The following is a 25,608-nucleotide window of genomic DNA, read 5'->3' as shown; positions in this document are numbered from 1 at the left end:
TGCAAATGGATAGAGGGCAATAATTACTTTTGTAACAACAATGCGTTAAGAACAAAAGCACAATAATACATTAAAAACAAAAGCATAAAACTCATAGAAGAAAACATCAGGAGTAAGTTCTTTGACATTGGTCTTGGTAATGATTTTTGTTATTGGTGGGAGGGAGGGTTTGACACCAAAAGTAAAAGCAACCAAAGCAAAAACAAACAGGTGGGACTACATCAAACAAAATGAGAAGGCGACCTACAGAATGGGAGAAAGTATTTGCAAATTTTATATCTGCTAAAAGGTTAATTTGAAAAATGTGTGAAGAACTCATGCAACTCAAAAAAATTTTTGTGATTTAAAAATGGACAGAAAATCTGCATAGACATTTTTCCAAAGAAGGCATACAAATAAATGTCCAACAGGTATATGAAAAAGTACTCCATGTAACTAATCATCAAAGATGCAGATCAAAACCACAAGGAGATGTTACTATATACCTGTTATAATGGCTATTCCCCAAAAGACAAGAAATAACAAGGGTTGGCAAAGATGTGGAGAAAGGGAGCCCTCTTACACCATTGGTGGGAATGTAAATTGGTGCAGCCACTGTGAAAAATAGTATGGAGAGCCTCCAAAAATTTAAAATAGAACTTACGATATGATCCAGCAATTCCATTCCTGGATATTTATCTGAAGAAAATAAAAACACTAATTAAAAAAAATATCTGCCCCCCCCGCCCCGTGTTCTTGCAGCATTATTTACAATACACAAGACATGGAAGCAATCTAAGTGTCCACCAAAAAATGGATGGATAAAGAAAATGTGATTATACATACATGTTATATATATACATATATACATATATACTGAACTACTATTCAGTCATTAGAAAAATTATATGTCTATTGAAATATTATTCAGTCATAAAAAAGAAGGCAATCTGGCCTTTTGTTCCGACCTGTATGGACCTTGAGGTGTTACACTAACTGAAGTAAGTCAGGCAGAGAAAGACAAATACTGTGTGATCTCACTTATATGCAGAATCTAAACAAACAAGCAAAGGAACTCACAGATACAGAGAACAAATTAGTTCTGGTTGCTAGAGGCAGGTGGGTGAGGACAAAATGGGAGAAGGTGGCAATAAACAAACAAATAAAACAACGTTTGGGAGGCGTCATCCACTAAAGCCCTCACATATGAACTTACAAGGATGAGTGAGGATGAATTACAGATATTCTTCCGAGTCTAGAATTGGGTAAACCCTATTGGACACTTTCGGGGGAGAGGTCTGGGGACAGGGGAGAGGAGAAGCGGGAATTACAGGAGATGCACTTTCTATTCTTTACAGCTAAGAAAGGGGTGGGTATGGAAAGTGGATGGAGGGTAGTGTTTTTGGAAAGCTTGTTAGCAGGAAATCCGTGTTGGGCTGTGACTTTAAGGACATGAGAACAATGCAACTACCCTTTATAGGTAGGCTGTTTTATAAAAGCGTCCTTCATTCATTCAAATCATCTCTTTAAAAACCTTCACAAAGATCCTTTGAAGTTATTGTTATTCATCTTACAGATAGGGAAACAGGCTAAGGAAGTTTAAGGCCACCCTGCTAGCGGGGCGAACGGGGGCCACACGCTGACCCCTGGCTCCGGAGGGCCTTAACTACACAGACAGAAGAAGTGCAGGGCAGAAGAGAGGCGCGCCGGGGAGGCAGATCCACTAGGAAGCGAGAACCCCGTGATGTTTTGTCTGGCCAGTTGATTTGGGGGAAGGGAAGCAGTCTGCGGAAGGTGGGGTGGGGACGGGGAAGAGAACTAGGTGTCGGGAGGAGAGCCTCTGCCTACGCGACAAGCCCTCCATCGCGGAGTCTCTCTTTCCTGCTCTTCCGCGGCGCTAGAAACGCGGCGCAGCCTGGCCCCGCGCGGCCGCCATAGAGTCCCTGTTGCCATGGCTCCCAGGGTCCGGAGTGGACGCACGAAGGTGTGACTGGGAAGTGCGAAGGAAGACCTCGGGGTCCGGGCCCAGCTTCCCCGGCCCGCGAACCGAAGAGGTGCCATGGGCCGGAGTAAGCGCCCCCTCCCACCTGCCGCCCTCGACTGTCCCCTTTCCGGGCGTCGTCCCGGGTCCCAGGGACCCAGACCACCGCCGCCCCTTCCGGCCCGCGCATTCCGGCCCATCTGGGCCCTCCGCCCTCCGCAGGCCCGGCAGTGCCAGCCCCTCCGCTGACCAGCCGGGCGGGCAGCTTAGCTTCTGCGAGGCTCAGGTTCCTCATCTATAAAATGGGGTGGGCGAGAAAGGCACGGGGGGCTTCAGGTTAGGGGGTGGTGGAAAGTGCGGGGTTGGCCTCAGACGTGCCCGGTTCGCGCCAACGCGTCTCCCTGCTCGCCCTGTGGTCCTGGGCTCGTCGCTATCTCGGAGCTGCCGCCTTCACACTCCTTGGGCCGGGCAGTGTACCTGGTAGTGGAGGGAACCGCTCCAGAGCCCGTCTCCTCCGCCTACCAGCCCGGAGACTTAGAGCCAGTGACGTCACCCATTTGGTCCTAAACCTCATCTCCAAAACGAAAGCAGTAGTAGTATTGTTTTACAGACCTGGTTAGGTGTTGTAAAAGTGTTCCTTCACAAATACAGCAACAGAATGTGCAAAGTGATGGGATTAACAGTTATTTATATTAGATTGAACCATTTGCCTACCAACACCTTTTCCAATCTTCCTCTGATTTGTGACAATTTTGTATAGTTCAGCGTAATTGCTCACTTACTGTAGAAGTGTCATAATTAATATTTTTAAATCAAGAGACTGTGCTGGATGTGGGGTTTCTGCCCTGGAAGAGCTGACAGTCTGGTGGAAGGGGCAGGTGATTTGTAGATAGTAAAAGCCCCATTCCTAAACCACTTACTGGTATTCCCTCTTCTCTAAAGCAGTAGACAAAAATATTAGACCACAGCAGTAAAAATTAAAGGAAAACTTTGTTACCACCCATGTGATCCTTAGATAATACAAAAAAAAAAAAAAAAAAGAAAACCTTTGTCCACACAGACTTTGTGTATGAACATTTATAGCACCTGCTTTCATAGTAGCTAAAAAATGGAAACAATCCACATATTTATCAACACTCGTTAATGGATTAACGAATTGTGAGCTGGACATGGGTGTGATTCCATTTATAACCTGGCCCCCAGCATGCCCCCTCTGATAAGAATACTTGGCAATGCTTTGTGTTTCCAGATATTAATGACAATTCAAACCCTGTGTCCAGGAGGCGTCAATGTGATTTGGTATTCCCCCTTCCCCAGTGTATTGTTACTCAAGTAACAAAGACAGCAGTCCTTTTGGAAAGGATTGGATGAGTCATTGCCATGTACTCTTGGGGACCCAGCCTCTCTTTTAGTCAATGGGTTGTCAGATAAAAATACAGGACACCCAGTATTTTTATTTGCTAAACCTGGCAACTCTAGTTTTAGGTCCAAAAACTGACTGTGGTCTGGAAACTAGGCAAGAAATTGTGACTTTTCATTGAGACAATTGTCCTTAGCCTTCCGGTCATCAATCCTTGTTGTATTTTGATTGCATAGATTACATGGTACCTTTGTTGGCTGCCCGTCTGTATTGTCCTTAGGAATGTCACGTTCTGTTCACCATCTCCATAGCCCGCCATGGATGTGGACCACTGGCCACCACTCCAACCTTGTCCCTCATTATAACATCTGTCCACCTACCTTCTAAAGTTAAATGTCGCTACCTGGCCTTCATAGTTTCAAGAGTCTGTTATCCCAGTTTCTATCAGTTAGCCCTGGTCTAGAAGAGCATCTCCTGTGGTCATCCTTGGCCTTGTATTTGTCTAGTTTGGGACTTGGGGTAATGCTGGCCTTGTAGAAATATCTCGGGAAGTATTCTTAAATTTTCTTAAATTCTTAAATTCTCTTAAATTTTTATAGAAGCATTTGTGTACACGGGGTATTATTTTTCCTTAAACGTTTGGTAGAATTTATCAGTGAAGACATCTGTGCTATGGTTTTCTTTGTGGGAAGGTCCGAGCTACATATCCAATTACTGTAGTAGATACAGGGCTGTTTGGTTTATCTGTGTCTTGCCATGTGAGCTTTGGTAGTTCGTGACTTTTAAGGAATTTTCCCATTTAATCTAAGCTCCTGAATTTATTAGCATAAAGTTATTTGTATTACTCTCTTACTAGCCTTTAATACTATGTAATCTATATGATGTTGTGCTTTCATTCCCAATAATGGCGATTTATGTCTTTTCTTTTTTCACTGATCAGTCTGGCTGGACGTTTACTAATTTTATTTTTTTTAAGTATTTTTATTGACTTTTCTCAATTGTTTCAGTTTCCATTTCATTGAGTTTTGATATAATCTTTGTTATTTACTTTCTTCTGCTTACTTTGGGTTTAATCTATTCTTTTTCTAGTTTCTTAAAGAAGAAGCTGATGTTTGAGACTTTTTTCCTTTCTTTAGGCATTTAGTGCTGTAAATTTTCCTCCAACTTATGTTTGAGCCATATCCCACACATTCTGATACGGCTTTTCATTTTTTGTTCTGTTCAAAATACTTTATAATTTCCCTTTTGATTTCCTAATGTCAAGTTTTGTTTTTCATATATGTTTTTCCAGATGTTAGTTGGTTTAGGCTGGAGGTGCAATCTTGTCCCTATGACTCCATCATGTCTGGAACCTGAAGTCCTTGCTCCTCTTATGATTAAGTCCTGGTCCTCATTCTCTGCTCTCTTTACTCTCTGGTTTCAGGACGCAAACCTCTTTATATGCTGTCAGTGTGGTACTCCAGCTTTTTTAAACGTCCAATTAATCATGCTCAGCCTTTCCTTATCAACTGTGTCAGCAGCAGCCACCCAATATAACTGTCCTTTGAGGGTTTTTTTTAAAGATTTTATTTATTGATTTGAGAAAGAGAGGGAGAGAGAGCACAAGCAGGGGGAGCAGCAGAGAGAGAGGGATAAGCAGGCTCCCCACTGAGCAGGGAGCCCAATGTGGGGCTCGATCCCAGGACCCCGGGATCATGACCTGAGCTGAAGGGAGATGCCTAACCAACTGAGCCACCCAAGTGCCCCTGTCCTTTGAGTTTTTAAGTTATGATTTCCCCATATTTCTCTACTGTCTGGTGTGTCACGTCACACTTACTAGTGCATTGCCTTTCACTAGGATCCTATTTGCTATAGGTTGAATGTGTCCCCCAAAATTCATATGCTGAAATCTCTTCTCCTTTTCTGTTTTCTTTTCTTCTCTTCTCTTTTCTCTCCCTCTTTCTTTCTTTCTTTCAAAAGAGAGAGAGAGAGAGAGAGAGAGAGAGTGAGTGGGGAGGATGGGCAGAGGGAGAGAGAGAATCTTAAGCAGGCACCCTGCCCAGTGCAGAGCCCAACACGGGGCTCCATCTCACAACCCTGAGATCATGACCTGATCTGAAACCAAGAGTCAGATGCTTAACCGACTGAGCCACCTAGGCGCCCCTCATATGTTGAAATCTTAACCCTCAAAGGATGATATTAGGAGGTGGGCCTTTGGGAGGTGATTAGGTCATGAAGGGGGAGCCGTCACGATTGGGATTATTGCCCTTCTGAAAGAGGCCCCAGAGACCTACCTTGTTCCTTCCACCATGTGAGATTCCCATCAGTGGGGAAGTAGGGTTTCCCCAGACACCAGATCTGTCCATGCCATGGTCTTAGACTTCCAGCCTCCAGAACTCTGAGAAATAAATGTTTCTTGTTTGTAACCCACCTACTTTATGGTATTTGTGCTATGGTATTCCAGATGGACTGACACTGTTCTCTTTGCAGCACAAGTGCAGGTGTTAAACATCCCACAGCTACCTTGTGCTAGACACTATCTGTGCTCCATCTCCCACCAGTAGTGGTGTCCCCATTGCCACTCGGGCAGCAGACTCCGACTCCAGAGGCCCATCTTGGTTAGCATCTGCGCTCACGTACCACTTCCGGTATCCACTCTTCCAGGTTGGGTTCCCCAGGAAGCAGACTTTTCCATGGAGATTAGTGTGCGGGAGGTTCATTAGGGAGTGTTAGTGGAATGGGTAGGGAAGGAGGCAAGACTGGGCAGGGAAGGATGTTGGGATGGGATACATTTTAACAAAGGCTGTAGCTAACCAACCTGGAAACTTGGAAGGACCTCTAAACTGGGAATGGACCTTTCGATTTTCCCAAGCTGGGGTGAGAGGGCTGGGCCATTAGGGCCCCACGTCAACCGGTCTTTGCATATGGGCTTTCCTGGAAAGGGGCATGGCGTTGGGTGAGGTGTCTCTTTAGCCGAGTGACTTAGGAAGAAGGTGGGCCACTGAGGGTGGTCTGCTGGCCTAACTCCCAGCAGCTAGAAGAACTAATCCTTCAGTTTTGAAGGAGAGAACTGGGCAACACAGCATCTACCATAACCTGGAGCGCCCCTTCTTCATCTGTTTATCTGGCAAATACCTACTCACATTTCAAGGCTCAGCTCAGGCTGCTTCTCCGCGATGCCTCTTTTGCCCTCCCTCCTGCCACTCAGTAACACTGATCACTCCCCTCTTTATACCCCTTGTTCTCTCTGTGTTCTTCTGTCGCTGCCCCATAGCCCTTCACCCATGTTCTTTAATAGCACTCTCTATGTGAATCGTTGCATTGGGTCTAGTATGGCTAGCAAGGCTTGTTATGATGCCCCGATTCAGTCACAAAAGGCAGGGCAAATAAGTAATCCTGTTTTAAAAGTGTCCATTGAAAACAATAAAAAAAACACGTAGATGCTACAAGAGGTGACCTTCTCCTATTTGTCACCCCTTCATCTCTGCTACAGTTCTGTTTCATAGATATCTCTGCTAGGTCTTTCAAGATGTTTACAAATTCTGCGAAATCTGCCCCAAACATACGCTATCAATTTTATTCTAATCCAGTGAGAAACAGAGGGCTATTTACAAAACACAATAGAAAGCCTGAAGGAATGAACACTTCATTATTGGCTTCGGGAGTTTCTAGAACTTTTTTTTTAAAAAAGATTTTACTTATTTATTCGACAGAGATAGAGACAGCCAGCGAGAGAGGGAACACAAGCAGAGGGAGTGGGAGAGGAAGAAGCAGGCTCATAGCAGAAGAGCCCGATGTGGGGCTCGATCCCATAACGCCGGGATCACGCCCTGAGCCGAAGGCAGACGCTTAACCGCTGTGCCACCCAGGCGCCCCGGGAGTTTCTAGAACTTTGCTTAATACACTGAAAAGCTTCATAGAAACAAACAAGGCCTGACAACCGCCAGTATTCCAGAAACCTTCTCCTTCTGCCCTTCACCCCACAGAGTCAATTTATTGACATTCCCTCAAGTTATTGAAAACCCAGTCGTCCCACGGCGTTGAAAAGCAGGGTAGGCTGACAGGTGAGTTTTGGTTGAACCTTTGGTTGGATTCCTTAGCTGCAACCGGTTAGATGAGCATGAATCTGTGCTTAAACTGTCAGTGTTCTTATCAGCCCCCACTGCTCCAGTCATGCGGTCTTGGCTAGCGTCTATGGGTGAGACACTTCTCAGAGTCCATTCGGGTCCTGCATTTTGCTGTTTGAAGTTTTCGAAAATAAGGAAGCGAGAGCACTGTGTTTCGTGGAGTACCTGGCACGTTCTTCTACCACTGGCTGGTAGGCACGGCAATGTTCTCTCTCTTGAAACAGTGTTAGGGTGACATACTAAGGCTTCCAAAGCAGCTTTAAATCCCCGGAATGATTTCTTGTCAATGCAGTGCTGTATTTTTTGGAGCAAACTTTCTAAAGGTGAACAGTGCTCCTGGGAATAAAAGAGTTTGGTCTAAATGACATAATGCATAAAACTGCAAAATGCTTTCCTGTTGAAAAGCGTTGGAGTGCTATTATCCCCGTCCACCACGTACATAGTCTTCCACATTTCTTCTTGGGGGCTCTGGTTTCTTCGCTCATGTTCCTCTCCATTGCAGGTGGGGCAGCTTTGTGTAACAGCAGTTTCCTGAGTGCTATAAAACGGGGGGCCACGCAGCAGTCTGCTTTCTATAGAAGAGGTCAGGAAAGGGCCGCTGGGAGATCCAGACTTTCGCAGTGCTCCCTTCCTCTGTGATTCTCCATTTTTTTTCATCTGTCCTAATTACGTAGAATTGTTGCTGTTGGACAAGCTTCCCTGTGGTGCCGAATCAACTGTTGACCTTCCTTTCCTGTGTGTGTGTGTGTGTGTGTGTGCAAATTAGTTATTCATGCAAAGGGAGGTTCCTCTGCCTCCATCCCTTTCAACTAATAGTGATTTTTATCATCTTAATTCTCATGGTTAGGAGATACAGATCAACGTAATTCCTTCCTAATACCTACATGCCTCTGAAAGGGAGGAGTTGACAATTGCATGGAAGTGATCAAATTCACACAGAAAATAGCATAATGAAAAGAGTTTCTTAATTTTAAGAAAGGTGTAGCAAGAGAACATAGGAAGGGTATTTGGTACCCATAGAGCAACCTGTGGGTCTTTAGAGTTGGACAAATCAGAAAAGCCTCTAAGACATACAGCTGGAGTGGCCCATGATCCCTTTAGCATTTCTGAAACCGAGGCCACCCCCAGTGGGCTGTATAGATGTTGACGTAGCCATCCCAGGCTGGACACCGTGATGCTTTAACAAGACGCTTTCAGAATTCCCCTGAACACATTGGGCTGAACCATACTTACAGATGACAGCTGCTGTGGGGTTCAACTTGGGTTTATATCTTCAATATGAATGTTCCACTAAGCCTTCCAGGGCAACTGGTGACCCAGGGAAAGAATATAATGGATGCTCATGTGTCAAGTTATCAAACTGCCAGATAAAATGCATTTTCCTCCCTCGACAAGAATATCTTTATAACAACCCAGAAGGCTACGTTTAATATGTTTCTCAAACACCTTGGGTTCTATGCCAGAGCTGTGGAAGGGGGGCGGAATCTGGGGAGAGCTGGCTCCCTGGCACACCCCTCCCTTCTGTTCCCATTCCTGGCTCAATCCTGGTCCCTCAAGCCCCTGTATGAGGGTCAGTACTCCAGCCTACATATCCATCCACATTTCCAGAAAAGAGCTGCTCCTTGGACACTCCAGGGTATAGGGATATATACCTCATGGTACGTCCTGTCTTCAGGAATGAACCTGGAGAAGCGGCCAGTGTAGGGCTTGGAGGCAGGCTTGCGGCCCCTTGGGCAGAGAATTCTATTGTTCCTCAACCTGGGACACCTTCTAGAGGGAAGGGCATGGGCTCTGGATGGGCACATCCTCCTGGCCCCTTTGACTTCAGGTCTGGTGGCAGCAAGGCCTCCAAAAACCCAGCCCCCTGCTCCATGAATTGGTATAGTTGAAGTTACATATTCCCCACTGGTCACTGAGGTTCTTATTGGCAGCAGTGAATAATTCCCACATTTCATTAGGGTAGCTGAAATAACAATGGTTGTGCCGTCCCAACCCCTCAATCCCTGTTGCATCCTTACTAAGAGAATTCTGGTAGACGATTACAGAGACAGCTAATACATTTGACTTTACACAGCAGCTTTGCTGTGTCCTCGACTTGGCTACACCCGTATATTCATTATCAGTTGACTTAAGCTGTTAGAACCAACTTTGATTGATGGGACGTGTGGAGAGTAGTTTTAATGCCCTTCTCTTATAGGTTTGGTTTTCGGAAAGTCATTTTCTGCTTAAACTGGCTTGCCTGCTAGCCGTGGCCTCCAGAGACAGCAGAGAGCAACAGGCAGTAGGGACCCCAGCGAGCCAGGGCTGTCAGGGCTGCCCTATTAGCCTCTTTCCCTGCCTCTTCGGTCTGCCCCTCCCCAGGACCTGGCGTGTAGCCATCTCTGCCGGCTAGTTGAGCCAAAGCTTAGAGCAGCAGGGACATTCCCCATGTGTGGTATTTTAATCTCTGGACCTTTACATTTCCCCTTTCTTCCAAAGAACTATCATGGCAAGCAGCCCCATCTCCTACCACCAGAAATAACATGGGTTCAGCTGCCTGCACACGAATGATCAAGTTCATACCTGTTTTCACATTTTTTTTAAAAAAAGGCAAACTCCCTCTTTCAGTATGTGGCACGGAAGTGGGGCAGCCGAGGGGGCTGCGCTGAACTCTGTCTCAGCCTGTACCATTGAGGAAGCCTGAGAAGTCTTGAGAGCCTCCTCCTTGCTCCTGTTTGGGGTGATGCAGCATAGTGGCTAACAGCCCGTGGTCGACGCCAGCTCCTACACTCACAACCCAGCTCTGGCACTTACCACCAAGACCTTGGGCAAGTTATTTAAACTCCGTGCCTCAATTCCTCATCTGCCAAGTGTAAATACTCCTCTATGTGAACACATGCAAAGCATTTCAGACAGTGCCTGGCACTTGTAAGTGGCAATAAATAAATCTTCATTGTCTCTCGGGCTAGACATGCAACGTTCCACTGTCCACCTAAAATGTGGACTTTCAAACGAATTAATGATGTTTTTAGTAGCACTGGAAAACACAGGGTTTGTCCCTTGTCATCACGTCTTTAACTCGAGTGTGCCTTATGAAGGGGACTCCTGTCTTGCTCTTGGCTCCAACCTGGGACCAGGGCATTGTCTTCAGTCCCTTGGTGCCCCCATAACAGGACAGACCCTGTGCTGCAGGGCACTCCGGCCAGAGGGCCAGGGACTCTCTTCACCCTCCTCCTGTGAGCGGCTCCTTTTCTTCCTCCCAGAAACAGACCGCAGGGTAGCTGCTGGATAAGATTGCAGTGCAGCCTCTAGGGTGCTCCTCTCTTTCCCCTTCGACTTTAGTGAAGTTATTAAACGTCAGTTGAATGGACGGACCTTTCCTTACTGAATGGTGGGCGATGCTTTCATGGTTTGCCCTCTGGCAGCCAGACTATGCCTCTCGGTCCGAGTCACCCTGTCTTGGTCTACTTAGGGTCTCATCCAGTTCGACATGATACTTCCATGTCAACATTCTCACAGTCATTACCCTCCCACTCTGTCCTCGTCCAGACAGCAAAATGTGGGTAGACCCTGTGCAAAAAAAGACAAAAGCTCTCTGACTCATCACGGTGTCACCAGCAGGAGGCAGCACCTCTCTATTCTCTTCCCTTTTGAAAATCTCTGCGGCCCGAGGACTGACATCTAACTGGGAAGAAAAACCAATGCATGCGTAATGTAATAACCTGCTGATGAGCACAGTGTCGGAGATGTAATACGTAACAAATTTTCTTTCAGTCACTGAAGATCTTATTAGACGGAATGCCGAGCACAATGACTGTGTAATTTTTTCCCTGGAGGAACTCTCCTTGCATCAGCAAGAAATAGAAAGACTAGAACACATTGACAAATGGTGCCGGGATTTAAAAATCCTCTATCTTCAAAATAACCTCATTGGAAAAATTGGTAAGTCTTCAGGATTTTGTGCTCATGGTTTCTTTGACATTTTGAATGGGAGAACTTTGAGGGGGGCAGTGTGATTCTTAGAGGAAGACAAACAGGGGTGAAAAAGAGCCACATGGGGAAATAGGGCCGGCTCTTGGGAGCTGTGCGTGGACCCTCTCCCGGGGCTCCCACGCTGCTCAGTCCCCTTGCCCGAGGGTTGCCAGGGACACCATCAAGGAGTTGCAAGGGGCCCTTAAAGGTGGGAGCATACCTGTTGACCTGCTCATTTAGAGCCTGGTTTTGTCAAAGTTTGAACGAAGGAGAATAGAATGCAGGCGTTTGTCGTAGTCTTGCACCACTCCATGGAACGGAAAGAGTTGTGTGGAAGTTGAGTAAACTCTGGTCAATTTCCCCGGGGCGGCTGGTTCCACCGTGGTTATGGAGAACGTGGACGTGCAAGGCATTGTGCTCTGTATTGGCCATCAGAGGGGTTCCACACCTGTACCCCCGTTCACTGCTCCAGTTTGGAATGAAATGAGAAGTAGACAGATCGAAACTTCAGCATTATAACTGACAAAACCTTTTGGAGAAGGTGGCTTAGACTTGCGGCCAAGTGGGCTTCCTAAAACTGCTCTCAAGTTCAGTCTGTCCACCTGGTCGCATGCAGGCTGGGTAGTATGTGGGCCCTACGTAGGGCAGTATGGCAGTAGGGGACGAGAGTGCGTACTTTCTGCTGGCAGGGAGATCCCAGAAGCTGGCGGGGGGGGGGGGGGGACTGGCCATGCCCAGTTCCTTCTCCAAGTTCATCCATCAGCTAGGTGGGCGCACCCCACAATCCCCTGGGGAAGAATGAGTTAAGAGGCAGAGAGAAGGGAGGTCTGTGGGGTCACTCTCAGGGGATCCTGCCACCCAGAAACAGAAGCGCTCCCCACACTCGGAAGAGCAACCTGTAGTTTAGTGGCAAGAGGAGACACAAGTCCTGACGGGCTTGGTCCCTGCCTCAGCCACTGAAAATTGTGTGAAATTAGGTTAGTTCACTTAGTCTTGCCATGTATACACCAGGGTCTGTGTGGAACAGTCACTCAGATGATAGCTGCTCCCTTTGCTGTTAAAATTGTCATATACCCAGGCTAGCCACCTGGAGGTAGGGGTGGAGTTGGGGGAAATGGATGGGCTTAGGGTCCAGGAGGCAGAAGGAGCGCCAACCCCCGTGGGCAAAGCTGGAGCCAGAGGTCAGCTTTGAGGTTATATTCAAACTCGCAATGGTGACATGCGGTGGTTCTCAACAGGGCTGTTTGGCAACCTTTGGAGACAGTTCTGGTTGTCCCAAGTGTGTGGGGGGAGGGGCGCTACCGCGTATAAGGCACAGAGATGTTGCTCACCATCCCGCACTGCACAGGATGGCCCCACAAGAAAGAACTCGTGGGCCCACAACGCTGGTATCCCTGAGGGTGAGAAACCCCGCTGAGGTATTTTTTTGCCCCTGGTTTGGCGGATAATTGAGAATTGGTCCTCGGGTTGCAAAAGGCCTAGAATTTACGTTATTTTTTTTTGAAGATTTATTACAATTCTTTATATTTCTTCAGATAATTATTTTCGGCATCTTTCACTTTACCAGAAATTAGAAACTCTGGCACCCAGTTCAATTAAAAAGGCTGTTACAGAAAACCAGCCGCTTTGATGCAGGGGGGCATTAACGAGCCGTCCTAATTGTACAGATCTAAAAGAGTTCCCGAAATTTTCATCTCCACAGCTGGGTCCATCACAATTACTAATTAGTAGCATAGTATTTCAGGCCTTTTCAGAGCTGTGAGAAAGCTTAAATTTTTGCTTCCAAAGTATTCTTAAATTAAACACTCTTTTAAATCCTAATAATGGGATTTTTCAGTGCCGCTCCACCCATCGGCATGCAGGCGCTTATTTAGCAAGCGAAAGTATCTCTCCAGGACTCACACTTGCTCTGGCGCCATTGAGGTAGAAGTTTGTGGAACAGTTGCCTCTCCTAGAGCTGTGCTTTTCCTGGGGAGAGACAGACGGGCTCGGGGGGAGGCTGTGCTTCGTGTGGATCCCAGTGTGAGCCGAGGACCTTCCGGGGGTCTTGCTGAAGTGGGGCTCCAGCCCATCCCAGACCTACTGACTGAAACTGGGGGGGTGGGCGCCCCAAATGTGCATTTGTAACAGCTTCCCAGTGAGCCCAAGGCCTAGAAGTAAGAGCAGAGCCTCTTACCCTGGGCGATGGCTTTGGTCTGTGGGTCTGCTGATGGCCGTTGGTGAGAACTGCTTCCGGGGCGGTTTGGGCTGGAACCATGGTTTGGCGGACTCCCTTCCCGCTGTCCAAGAGATGCTGTAACTTTTTATCTGTAGAGCCATTTTTTTCCCCTGACCAATTTTTTTTTTTTTAAGATTTTATTCATTTATTTGACAGAGATAGAGACAGCCAGCGAGAGAGGGAACACAAGCAGGGGGAGTGGGAGAGGAAGAAGCAGGCTCCCAGCAGAGGAGCCTGATGTGGGGCTCGATCCCATAACGCCGGGATCACGCCCTGAGCTGAAGACAGACGCTTAACCGCTGTGCCACCCAGGTGCCCCCCCACCCTGACCAATTTGATCCATTATTCTTGAGGGATAATTTAAGAAACCCTTCCCAAACAATTTTTTTGTTTCCTACCAGAAGACTCTTTTAGAGGGCTATACATATAACAAAGGTGGGGAAGGAACAGGTCTTTTATTGTAGGCTAGCAATTTTAATGATAATAACTGTAGGTGTTTTTGTTCAAGATACAGACTGCACACTCTGTTGGTCATAATCCTGGGCACATAGAGCTCCACAAATCTGTTGACTAGTGAATGCTCAGGTGTTGCCTGGAGAACCTTCTGGAAACATCAGTCTTACTTAAAATCATCTAATTGCTGAGAGAAACATTAGTAATTTATTCTAAAATCCTCATTTTAAGAAATGAGTCAGCTGAGGCTCTGAGAGGCAAGGTGTTATTCTTAGGTCTATGTGAACAAATAAGTGATATTTTCTAAATTTTAAATGAAATGTAAGGATGGGGGGCGCCTGGGTGGCACAGCGGTTAAGTGTCTGCCTTCGGCTCAGGGCGTGATCCCAGCGTTATGGGATCGAGCCCCACATCAGGCTCCTCCGCTATGAGCCTGCTTCTTCCTCTCCCACTCCCCCTGCTTGTGTTCCCTCTCTCGCTGGCTGTCTCTATCTCTGTCAAATAAATAAATAAGTAAAATCTTTAAAAGAAAATGAAATGTAAGGATGGTAAAGGTGACGACAATCATAAGTCGTCATGTTTGATCTTCCTCATATCCATGGAAAATGGGCAGAAGGAGTGTTATTTAAGTGAGGGGTGCTCTCCATGCACATTCCCTATCAGGGTTCCCCACATTCATGTCCTCTGAGAAAGGTCTGTTCTTTTAGGGTGTAGTGTAATGATTTAGTGCCAAGCTCTGGATTCAAATTTCCTGGCTTCAGCACTTGACCTTGAACAAGTGGATTAATTCTCGGCACCTGGGTATTCTTATTTGTAAAAGGGAACCAACAGTAATTTTTACCTCTTAGGGTTATTACAAGGATGAAATGATATCATATATGCAAAATGCCTAGAAAAGTACATGGCATATAATAAGCCCTCGACCATGTTAGCTATGGTATTATTGGTGTTTTTAAATGTCCCCATCCTACAGCAATTCTCTGACTTATGTATGCTTATTGGTTTGCCTCTCTGAGCTTCCATATTTATTAAAAACACCAATCCCGTGTGGAGCAGGGCGAGCTTAATTTCAAGTAAAGGAAAACCCAACTTATTGTGGCTTACCCAACTAAGTCTGGAGACAGGGCAGGCTCCAGGGTGATTGGGTGATTCCTTCTTTCTGCTCTACTGGTCCCAGTGTGGGCTCCATCCTATAGGTGGTTTCCTCATGGCTGCGGGCTGACTGTGGTAGCAATCAGGATATCACCTTCTTCCTTTTTCACATGCAGCAGGGGAAAGAAAAAGGCAGTCCCCAAGCATGGAATATAGATCTTTGCCTCTCATCTGACTGGGGGCAGTCAATGTGCATGTCCTCCCCTCCATCACATAGCTGTCAGGAGATGGCCGTGGGCTGGTTGGCTGAAGCCTAGGTTCCTGAGCTGTCCTTATCAAGGGAACTGCTATTGCTATGCACTGGCCCCAGCTTGGTTCAGTCAAACTCCCCGGAGTTAGAGCTGGCTAGAGACAAGAGCAGACGTGGGTTCTACTAGGAAAAATGGAGGAAGAAATGATGCGGCATTTGGCAACCAAGGATGTCTAATGTCCAGGTATAGACATGAAAAAGCAACATGGTTTTGAGAACCACATTAATGCTTAGATTCCCATTGTCATTTTCACAGCAGATTATGTAAAAATCACTTTTATCTTGAAGGTTAATTACTTATATTTTTGTATATTTCAGAAAATGTTAGCAAACTCAAGAAACTTGAATATTTGAATTTAGCTTTAAACAACATCGAAAAAATTGAAAATTTGGAAGGTAAGAATTTTCTTCTTATGTTTTATTATGAATTAAATTTGAGATTTGCAACTAAATTTAAATAGTATCATGTAAAAAATAGGTACACTTTTCAAATTAACATTTTTACCTAAGTCTTATGTTTATTAATTATTGTGGTAAAAATTCAAACAATAGCGAGATACATAAACTTGAAAATGGAAGTCCACTTCGCCCTCTCCTAACCCGGCTTTCTTCCCAGGGGTAGTGGTGTTAAAATTAACCCTTGGTTGAGAAGAAGGTAGTTTGGTTTCATTTGCTTTGTATCAATGGGATCATACTATGTGTATTGTTTTGAAAATTGATTTCTTTTATGAAATTATCTTGTTCTTTGATATCCAGAACATGGGGGCTCGCTACCAGAATGATAGTACACTGATTTATCTCCCAATTTTTCTGTAGATGGACATTTGGGTGGCTTCCAGCATTTTGCTATAATAAGCATGGCCACAATGAGGATTCTTTTACATTTCACTCTGTGTGCATGTATAAATAAAAGACAGACACTTAGACATGGATTTCCCGGGTTTAAATATGCACCTTTTGAAAAACATTGCCAAATTGTTCACCAAAAAGGTTGTATCAATTTACTTTTAGACTGGTAGTCCATGTGAATACCCATTTTTTCACAAGCTCACTAGTACTTTTTGTAAGCAATCTTTTTTTAAAATGGGAAGGCACTGTTATCAAATAACTTTTTAAATTTGCATCTCACTTACTATTATTGAATGTCCATATAACCCTTCCGATTTTTATCGAGTATTTCTATTTCTCATGTGAATTACTAGTTCATATTTTTTGGTCATTTTTCTATTGATTTATCTTTTTTTTTATACCTTCCAGATATTTGTCCTTTGTTTATATATGTTATAAATATTTTCTCTTGAGTCTACTACTTGTCTTTGTTCCAATTATGATGCTAGTATTATTCAGAAGTCTTACATTTTAATATACTCAACTTTATCAATCTTTTTTCTTTATAGTTTATATAGTTTATAAATATATGTATTTTATAGAATATAAATACATTCTATATTAAGTTCTGGTTTTAATGATTGTATTTTTTACAATTTCTCTAGTGCATCTCAAAATTATCACATAAAACAAGGAACCAATGTATTTTTGGGGTAAAGAAAATGTGACATGCATACACACACACGACACATGTACACAATGGAATATTACTCAGCCATAAAAAAGAATGGAATCTTGCCGTTTACGACAATGAGAACATTATGCTAAGTGAAATAAGTCAGACAAAGACAAATACTATATGATCTCACTTATATATGAAACCTAAAAAAACAAAACAAAACACTAAGCTCAGAGATACACAGAATAGAAGATTTGGTGGTTGCCAGAGGCAGGGTTGGGGGCACAGGCAAAATGGATGAAGGAAGTCAAAAGGTACAAAATTTAAAACTATAAAACAAATAAGTCCTGAGGATGTAATGCACTGCATGGTGACTATAACTAACAACGCTGTGTTGCATATTTGAAAATGCTAAGAGAGTGGGTCTTAGAAGTTCTCATCACAGGGGGAACGAAGCATGAGAGACTGTGGACTCTGGGAAACAAACTGAGGGCTTCAGAGGGGAGGGGGGTGGAGGAATGGGATAGGCCGGTGATGGGTAGCAAGGAAGGCACGTATTGCATGGTGCACTGGGTGTTATATGCAACTAATGAATCATCGAACTTTACATCAGAAACCAGGGATGTACTGTATGGTGACTAACATAATATAATAAAAAAGAATAAAAAAATATTAAAAATTTGCTAAGATAAATTTGGAAGAAAATCAGATAATTTTTATTCAGAAGTTTATAAGAGTGAAAATGGATAATGACAAGAGACATATGAGTCAAAACCGGGTCCAGAAAGGAATCCTGGCCTATTTATAATGCCAGCATACTTACTAATAAAAGCTTCGAACATTGGGGGGAAAAAAAAAAGTTCTCATCACAAAGAAAAAAATTCTGTAATTCTGTAAGGTGACGGATATTAACTTGACTTCTGGTGATGATCATTTCACAATCTATACACACATCAAATCACTGTGTTGTGTACCTGAAACTCATATAATGCGGTATGTCAATTATACCTCAATAAAAAATAAAATAAGGTGAATGTGGAAAATTGTATTTTATTCTCAAAATGTCTCTTAATTGAAATATTTGAACCATTTATTTTGTAATTGATATATAATTCACATACCATAAAACTCACCATTTTAAAATATACAAGCCAGTGGTTTTTAGTATATTCACAAGGTTCTGCACCCATCATCACTATCCAGTTCTGGAACAGTCCATCACCCCATACGAAACCCTGTATCCATTGGCATCCACTCCTCATTCACTCCTTGCCCTGACCCCTGATCTACTCTTTGTCTTCATAGATTTTCCCATTCTGAACATTTAATGAAAAAGGAATTGTACAATATGTGGTCCTTTGTGTCTGTAGCATAATGTTTTCGGGGTTTATGCACGCTGTGGCATGTTTCAGTACTTCCTTCCCTTTTGTGGCTGAATAACATTCCACTGTGTGGAGGCACAACGTTTTGTTTGCCCACTTGTTAGCTGATGAGCGTTTGGGTTATTTCCAGTTTTTGGTTATGAATAAAGTTGCTGTGAACAAGTTTATGTACAAGTTTTTGCATAAACATGTGTTTTGAATTAATGTAGTATACACCTGGGAATGGAATTGCTGGATCACGTGGTAACTCTCCGTTTAACTTTTTAAGGAACTGCGAGCTATTTTGCAAAGTAGTTGCACCATTTTACATTCCCACCAACAGTTTCTGAGCGCTCCGACTTCACATCCTCGCCAACCCTTGTTATTTTATGTTTTTATTTGTGTGTTTGTTTCTATAGGCGCCATCCTTATGGGCGTGAAGTGGTATCTCACCGTGGTTCTGACTTGCGTTTACCTAATGACTGATGAGCTTGGGCATTTTTTATGTGCTTATTGGCCATCTGTATACCTTATTTGGAGACATGTTTATGCAGAACCTTTGCCCACTTTCTAATTAGGTTGTCATTTTACTGTTGAGTTGCAAGGCCTATTTATATATTTTGGATACTAGAATCTGATCAAATATATGATTTGTAGATATATTTTTTCATTTTGTAGGGTTTTCTTCTCAACTCTCTGATGGTGTTCTTTGAAGCACAGTGTTTTTTTAAAAAAATAGCTTTATTGAAATATCATTGATACACAAAACCTGCACGTATTTAATGTACACAATTTGTTGAGTTTGGATATATGCACACATTGTGAAACCCATCACCACCGTCAAGGTAACAGACATACCCATCACCTCTGTTTTCTCTCATCTCCCCTAGAACTTCTTTAAAGTGGATTTTGATTGTACCAGATTGAGCTTCCATTTCTCTTACCCTCTAATCCTTATTTAAACCTCTTTGTCTTGTCATTCTGCATTCTGGAAGTTTTCCTGTTTTGCTTTGCAGGCTTCTATTTTGTGCTTTTATTTATTTATTTACTTCAAATGCCTTGTAACACTTGGTGTCTGTTCATGATCACGAAGGGTTTGGCTGATTAGGTGGCTGGTACGGGCTCATTCTGTGGTTGTGAGGTTCTCTTTCCACATCTGGCCTCTCACACAGCTGGCAGGGCTACTGGGGGCTCTGTGTGAGTGGGCAGGGCATGGAGACTGGCAGGCTTGAGCCTGGAGTACAGGGGCATGGAGCAGAGGCAGGTGAGCTGCTCTCCCCACCCCGCTCCCATCTGCCAATAGCTAAAATTCGAGGACTTCACTTAGAGTATGGTGGATTTTAGCCTGTTTGCCTCTTTTGGTGACTATCAACGTTACATAGCAACAAAGACTTTATTCATCATACGTTCTGAATTTTCATCCTCAAAACCTAAAATACGATCACGATCAAAGGCCCCAAAGCCATCATCAGTGCTGGAACTGGGAAGAGTTTCCATCATGGGCATTTTTCTGCATTAGAAATGGAGCCATCCTTCTCCTCCAGCTGCCCCTCTACAGCCCCGTTCCGCAGTCTCATGTGAACAAGTGGAATAACAAAATTTGCTCCGTATGCCTGTGTTGTGAGAGTAAGATGTCAGTCTGTAATGTCAGAGAAATAATTAAAACTCTCACTCTCAGTTGGCATGTCGAGGGCTTGTGTTAAGAAGGGATCTTGAAGGACACAGTTGTTTTCCCGAATGTTTTGCTCATCTGCCACGAGAGGGCAGCATCGTCACTATTGTCTTTTTGAGCTTTGGGAACTGTAGTCCGCAGCCCTCTGCTGGCCTCTATCTGGGCACTTCTTGAGAGCGCCACCTTCCAGCTCCAAGAGGGAGGCTCTGGGTGCAGGGTCCTTGGAGGATATGTTTGGGGGGATGGGTAGTAGGGAGGGAGGATGCATCATATTGGCTGGTAAAGATCTGTTTAATTTTAAAGGTTTAAGGTGAGAGGAGGAAGATGGTTATACATACTCAGCCCACCTGCTTGAGCAAATCTCAATATAATTTTAAACAAAAGATGGATTTTTGCTTGTTTATTTTTATGTTTTGCTAGATGGCAAAAACTAGCTAGCATACTTTAACCCCCTCTGTTTTGGATTCACTGGGACATAATAAATTGCCTTCTTTTTCTATCCCTCTTCCTTACCCACTCTAACCTGGAAGGAGAGGTGGGGTTTCTAATAGTGTGAGGTTCCCCCCTTGGGAAATCAACATTGTCAGTTTTAATGACCTGCTCACCCCCATGAGCCTTCGAGGTGGATCTTCGAAGAACAGATGGACAGTGGGACTCAGTTGAAGGAAAGAGTGCCTAACTTGAAAGAATAGGCTTTCTCAAGCCTGGCTAGTTTAGCAAGAATTTTTTGTTAGGATGGCAGATGTGGTTTACTTTCTTATGGGTAGGCCAAGTATAAGAACAATTAAGATTTATCACTTTGAAAAATATAATGAGCACTTGGAGGGTCCTTCATCTACAAAATTACAGCAAAATCAAAAGTACATATATTTTTGAACATGTTGGAGTCTTTCAAATGTCACTCTTTTCTTCCTTTTGTTCTTCCTTCCTTCCTGTTCTCAAAATACAGGGAGATGACTTAGAGATACGCCATATTGCATGCACAAGAGGATATGAACCTGAGCTGGCCTGTTGGTAATAGGATTACAGTGGACAAGAAGTAGGTGGGAAGAATGTGGGGGTTGAGATCTGCAGGGCTTGGTGACTGTTGAAGTGAAGGGGCTAAGAGAACAATGTAGGTTAGCACTCAAGTTAGCTGTCACTTGACTCTTGCATCTGATACCAAAATGGTGATGACATTAATAGGATTTAGACATCAAGGAGTCAGGAAAGCTGTCTTGAGTGGAGAGTGAGAGAAAATATGAAGAGTTCATTTTTAGACACATGGAATGGGATGTCTTACAGGCATTTGGAAATAGGAGTATTACATTCAGCTGGATGGCCAGATATGAGGTTATTGTTTGGGACTCATCAGAATTTGGGAATATGACTGCTGTCATCAAGAGAAACTTGAGGAGAGAGAATATTGGGTCAAGGATGGAAATCTGGGATATATTACTGTCAATGGTGTGGAAAAGTCTGTAAAAGGGACCGAGAGTATTAAGCTGCATTATAAAAGAGAACAAGGGGAGAGTAGTATCATGTTTCCAAGACAATTGAGACATTTCAGAGAGAATTCATGGTCGATTAAGAAGTTCATTTGACATGATGAGTAACAGGTGATGTATGGAATTGTTGAATCACTATATTATACACCTAATACACACTATATTGTACAACTAATATAACACTGTGTTAACTGGAATTAAAACAAGAACTTAAAATAAATAAAGATAAAAAGAAAAATAAAATGAAGTTTTAAAAAAGTTTTTTTACAAAGAATTCATGGTCAATCATGCCATATGCGTGGACTGTTCTAGGGACATAATGGATCGAGGGGGTCTATTAGATTTCTCAACATGAAGGTCTCCTTCGTCACCTTTAGAGGAGCGAATCTAGTAGAATATTGAGGGTGGAAGCCAACACCAATGGGCTGAACAATGAATGGGGATGGAGAAAGAACCAGTACATACTGATTTAGGCTGGCTTATAATATAACGATAAGCATTGCCTACTTCTGGCTCTGCCTGCTTCTCCAGATTCACTTCCTTGCACCAAGATTTTTTTTTTTTTTCCTGGAATGCCCATCTTTTTTTCTCCTTTCTCCATATTAGACATAAGCTTGAGGTGAAATGCCATGGATTTTTTTTTCAACCACTTTATCCTGAAGACCTGGCTCAGTACCTTGGTCATAGCAGGGGCCCATTAACTCCTGGATGAATGGATGAATGAACGCATGGAGGGATGCCTCTAGGGTGAGGCCCTACATCTGGAAGCACAAGGGTAGAACTATCTTATTTGGAAGATTCTGGTCTGGGATATGACTAGATAGGAGGAAAACGTGGAATTCTGGACAAGGTGGAGTCAGGTGCTAGCATCAAGAAAGGGTAAGGAGGGGGCTCCTGGGTGGCTCAGTTGTTAAGCATCTGCCTTCAGCTCAGGTCATGATCTCAGGGTCCTGGGATTGAGCCCTGAATCAGACTCCCTGCTCGGAGAGAGCCTGCTTCTCCCTCTCCCACTCTCTGTGCTTTTGTTCCCTCTCTCGCTGTCTCTCTCTCTTTCTCTGTCAAATAAATAAAATCTTAAAAAAAAAAGGGGGGGTCAGGAAGAGAGAACGCTAGCATTTAATGAAGCTGGTTCCATCATATAGACTTCAGCAACAAGAAGAACCTTGCAAAAGGTGACACGGTTGCAGAGCTATGAACCCATATGAATCAAGACCATACTTGTGAGGTTACAATATCAGGAACCAAAGTTTCCCCTAAGTTATATAGCCACAAAACAACAACAGAAAAGCAGGATATAATCAGGAAGCCTGGAGCATGTAGATGCTTGAAGAAATGGGTGCACAGCAAGGTAGGGATGGGTTTTCAGCTAGAGGTGGCTCTCTAGATATTAATGGCCACAAAATCTGCCAAGTCGATCCAATAACCATGAGCCAGCCATGGGGGAGACAGCCTTCTACTGGACCTAGCACACAGGGGCTGCTGTGTAAACCAGGTCGATTCTTCTTAAGTCCACAGCGAGGACCTGCAGACTCTCTGCTCACAGAAAAGCAAGCACCCTTCTTACCCTATAAGCACTTTGTCCAACATAATCCTAAGAGTGCTTATTGGGTTATTTCTCATCCTAGCTAATGTTCACTGAAGCTCTCTGGGTGAGCTGGTACTGTGCTAAGTACCTCACATGAAACATCTACTGTTGTCTTCACAGCAACCCCTGAGTTGGGTACCAGTGCTGTTATAATACCACAGAGGTGAAGGCTGAGGCTTGTAACTTAGCCAACATCACACAGCGAGGATGTGACCAAGATACAACTTGAACTCCTATCTGCCTAATTCTAAAGTCTGCATTCCTAACTACCGAGTTTCCGTGGGACATGAGTGAAGGGCATTGATTCACATTTCTGTAGCATCCAGCCATCTGCATAATGAAGGTGAATGGGCAGATTTACTACCATCTTTGCATTGGTGACTCGTCCTTTTTCTATTACTCCTGAGGACCAAACTCTTTCTCTTTACCTTTGTTGATACCTCCGGTGCACTTCTTAGTGGTCTTGGAGTCATTCTGTCCCTTCAGGGTGACTTTGTAAATATTAATTCTGATGCCTGGGTTTTTATGAACTCTTGTTCCTTTTGAGGACCCCTCCTGCCATCACCCTTCATGGCGAAATGTGTCCTACCTCCCTGGCAAAATTCTCAGAACAGATGGCTGGTGTTCTCTCTAGAAGGAGCTTTGTTTTGATGTCGTGTCCACCCTAGCAGCACATAGTGACCAAATCCACATGTCACCCAGCCCAGGGCTTGCAGATACGGCGGGGAAAGTGATTTCCCCTGGCTGGAGGGATGAAGGGGAAATGCATATAGAGAAGCGAGTGAGGGCTAACCCTTTGAATTGGTATTTCTGAAAATCCACTTCTTGGTAAGCCATGCAATTAATCAGCATACTTAAAATATTGCAACTATTGTTCCTGCTATGAGCTGTTGTACCCATTTCATTACCAGTGTGATTTTTTGTTTTTTTGCTTTGTTTTCTTTTCACTTCTTTCAACAGGATGCGAAGGACTGAAAAAACTTGACCTGACGGTAAATTTCATTGGAGAGCTGAGCAGCATTAAAACCCTTCAGCACAATATCCACCTGAAGGAGCTCTTTCTCATGGGTAACCCGTGTGCTGACTTCGACGGCTACAGGCAGTTCGTGGTGGCAACTCTTCAACAATTAAAGGTATGCTTATTTTAATGATGCAGAAATCTCGGAGAAATGAAAACAAGTGACTGCCATAATGCCTGTTTATTCCCAGCATTGTCAGGGAATGTGTGGTTTTAGAGAATGGAATATTGGAGAAAATCGAAACTAATTCTTCGATTTACTGAAACTTTAAAGTTGTTTTAATAGCTTTAATAAACTTTTGAAAAATAAAGTAAATAAATTTCTCCTTTCTCGTTCAGAACACAACAGAGCTTAGCTGAGCTATTTCTTGACAAACGCAAATCATAGTCATGGAGGGCATTCATCATTATTAATAGCAAACCAAAAGCTTAGAGTTTTTGAGAAGATGACGGCTATATACCTTTGTATTACATTGTCTTAAACTACTGTGCTTTTGTAATAATTTTTTTTCATTGCTTTCTCTTAACTCATGCTCTGTGTTCATGGTTCTCAGACTTTGCTATGCTTTGGAATACTTGGGTGGTGTTTGCTGGGCCACACCCCAGAGTTTCGGATTCATAGGTCTGATGCGGCACCCAGGATTTCCCATTTCTAATAAATTCTCGGATAGCACTGATGCTGCTGGCCCAGGAGCCTCATTTGAGAGCCTTTGCTCTATGTGTTAGCCTGTTATGCTGTATCTCCCCTCACCTAATGTTTTTGAAACCTGGGGAAAAACAGATGGTTTCTAGAGAAAGCATATACCTGATTATATTCAACTAGTAATGTTAATTTTCATGTAATTCCAAGAGTTTCTGACCTGCCTGCAGCCCCATGTTTCTGTAAGAAAATGCAGGGATGCATTGGCTTCGTGGTAGGCCTTTTCTTTTATCCTCAGAGGACGTTTGCTTTTAGACTGCTGTGTTCTGCATAGTCGAGATTGCTAGATTTATGGAACACATTTCTTCTAATGTAAAATTTTTTTTTTTTTTGATTAAGAGAATGAGTGACTCAGGTAATTGAATCTGGAATATATATTTAGAATAAAATGATAAATTAGCTCAAGTATAACCTAAGGTGATCATCATTATACAATGACGTTCTAAAAAAATGAACTGATGAGAACCAGAATATCATAGAAATGGATCCTGCGGCAAACCGCTATGAGCCACTTCCCTGGAAGGGAGCGGGAGGCCCTGCCATTGCTGTGCGTTCAGCCTGGAAGCTATGACAGCTGTCGGCCTGGTGCCTGAGACCTGCAACCCATATGAGTCCTTGTATCCAAAGCATACTGTAAATTATTTTTCCAAATATCAACATTATAATTTTGATTTATAATTTTACTGATCCTGATAATTTTTCAAGTTTATATTTTACCCAATCTTTGTGTGTTTTTCCTTTTGTATTAGTTTCCTATTAGTGGTAATGAATTGCCATAAATGTAGTGGCTTAAAACAACACAAATTTGTGCTCTTACCATTCTGGAGT

General features: G+C 43.6%; 1 protein-coding gene across 1 annotated transcript in view; it reads left to right on the top strand.

Annotated features, from left to right (window-relative positions):
- Window positions 1-1,876: 1,876 nt before the first annotated feature.
- DNAAF11 (dynein axonemal assembly factor 11) overlaps window positions 1,877-25,608 on the top strand; it is a 71,889-nt gene continuing 48,157 nt past the window's right edge. Inside the window, exons 1-4 of the mRNA XM_008684142.2 lie at window positions 1,877-2,048; window positions 11,180-11,347; window positions 15,769-15,846; window positions 24,023-24,195. Of these exons, the coding sequence (XP_008682364.2) occupies window positions 2,039-2,048; window positions 11,180-11,347; window positions 15,769-15,846; window positions 24,023-24,195 (429 nt within the window). The 5' untranslated portion in view covers window positions 1,877-2,038. The remainder of the gene's footprint in view (window positions 2,049-11,179; window positions 11,348-15,768; window positions 15,847-24,022; window positions 24,196-25,608) is intronic.

The sequence above is a fragment of the Ursus maritimus genome, unplaced genomic scaffold, assembly GCF_017311325.1.
Source record: "Ursus maritimus isolate PB19 unplaced genomic scaffold, ASM1731132v1 scaffold_9, whole genome shotgun sequence".
NCBI classification, from domain to species: domain Eukaryota; kingdom Metazoa; phylum Chordata; class Mammalia; order Carnivora; family Ursidae; genus Ursus; species Ursus maritimus.
The sequence above is the reverse complement of the archived record's forward strand: the minus strand, read 5'-3'. Positions and strand labels throughout refer to the sequence as shown.